The sequence below is a fragment of the Sinocyclocheilus grahami genome, unplaced genomic scaffold (genome assembly GCF_001515645.1).
Source record: "Sinocyclocheilus grahami isolate Dianchi unplaced genomic scaffold, SAMN03320097.WGS_v1.1 scaffold8.1, whole genome shotgun sequence".
NCBI lineage: Eukaryota > Metazoa > Chordata > Actinopteri > Cypriniformes > Cyprinidae > Sinocyclocheilus > Sinocyclocheilus grahami.
This window is the reverse complement of record NW_015505187.1, coordinates 533,218-534,871: the sequence shown is the minus strand read 5'-3', so window position 1 is coordinate 534,871 and position 1,654 is coordinate 533,218. Positions and strand designations below refer to the sequence as shown.

The following is a 1,654-nucleotide window of genomic DNA, read 5'->3' as shown; positions in this document are numbered from 1 at the left end:
ACATAATGGTGAGTAAATTACTGAATTTTTATGTTGGTGAACTATTCCTTTAATACAAGATCCATGTCAAAAAATGCACTAATCTTGAATGCTATTATATAAGCATTCAAGCATCATCGTGTTAATTATGGTTTATTTTCTGACTGAGGGAAGACTTACCTTACAGGAAGAGTGGCTATGTCCAGATATAGGTTTCTGCAGGAGATAAAGTTCATATGACATTTTGTCAACCAAATTAGTTAGCTGATACTGCAATCACCATTATGTATTCATAAACTATTATCCATCTCAAGGCTTCACAGAAATGTTCAATTGTGTCAAACATTTGACCCTTCGCTAAGCCCTGCCTTTAAATGGTACTGACCGATGATACTTTAGCATCTGTCCACCATCTATTTTTGCCTTTTCTTTAACGCAAGTTGGAAGAAATCCTGGGCGTTTTTAAAGTTTTAAGCAGAATTTTAATCAAAAATATGATAAAAGTTGTTGCTGGGGCACTTACAATATTGACACAAGAAGCATAGAAAGAATATTTGGAGTGAGGGCAGAGCTTAGCGAAGGGTTATTTCTGATATCATCAGCATGGCTGCACACCTTTGCTGTCCTGGGACTGTCTGTGTGCCGTTGCGCTCGTAGGGATCGTGGAGTTTTGCCGGGCTTTACAGGCGCACAGTACATCTCCAGTCGCCTCAGCTCACAACTCTGAAAGCAGCATTCATCCACTATGCCGCGATTGTGCGACCGTCTCGAACTAGGCCCATATCCTGTCGGTTTGCCTGTTGGATGCATAGAAATAACATTCATAAATAACCTTTTGGAGGGCAAGATACGCATATGAAAAGTGAAAGCGCTCCTAAATCTCTGCTGTGGGGGAAGGCCAGCACTTAATAGCATGCTCAAATTTTGTCCGTAGGTACGTTAAATAAAGCCTGTCATCACATTGAGCTCAAGCCCTTTATCCATTTTATTCTTGGCATGACACCAGCTCATGAAGAACAATTACAGCCTACAAGGTCATGCTCTGAAACGTTAAATCTCTAAAACATTTGGTAGTAACCTGTGGCTAAAAGCCCGGTCATGAGCGCTATAATAGCTTAGCGTAGCAGCCAGACCGTATCTGTGATTCTTCAGATATATGGGCACATTAATGATATGAATTTCTTCAGCGTGAAATTTACAGGGTATTGCTTTGCACAGAGCGGACCCTTCTTGGCAAGCCCCCCAGTTAAATGGAGGTCACACTGACCGAAATGTTGAGAATATCACGTTTTGCAGTTTCAAACCTGATATCTTTAAACTTGACTGCTGGTTTTGGAGGCACAATCCGGCCCTTGTCAGGGTCAAATTAACCTATGGAGAGAAACCATCTGCTCTGTTGAGAAGAATGATGTTCCTAGAAGACCAGGATGAACCGTGAACTTTTCCCAGAGTGCTTGTTAATGCCGCTGCTAAACTAGGTGATAATTACCCATGTGAAAGAACATGAAACTGCCTCATGTGTATATATTTTGTGTGCTGTCAATGAGGTCAATGCACTATTATGTCCTAGACATAATGTTTAACGATGAGGTTGGACTACTTAAACATGTAGAATTCAGGATTTGGGTTGTCTGATCCCAAACGGATTTATGTTGAAGGTAGCACTTAGACACCT

The 1,654-nt window shown here is 41.0% G+C and overlaps 1 protein-coding gene across 1 annotated transcript in view; it reads right to left on the bottom strand.

Annotated features, from left to right (window-relative positions):
* Positions 1 to 1,648, bottom strand: part of LOC107590124 (insulin-like growth factor I, adult form) — a 4,668-nt gene extending 3,020 nt beyond the window's left edge. Inside the window, exons 1-2 of the mRNA XM_016278739.1 lie at positions 595 to 1,648; positions 160 to 195 (exon numbers count right to left, since the gene is read on the bottom strand). Of these exons, the coding sequence (XP_016134225.1) occupies positions 160 to 195; positions 595 to 894 (336 nt within the window). The 5' untranslated portion in view covers positions 895 to 1,648. The remainder of the gene's footprint in view (positions 1 to 159; positions 196 to 594) is intronic.
* Positions 1,649 to 1,654: the final 6 nt, after the last annotated feature.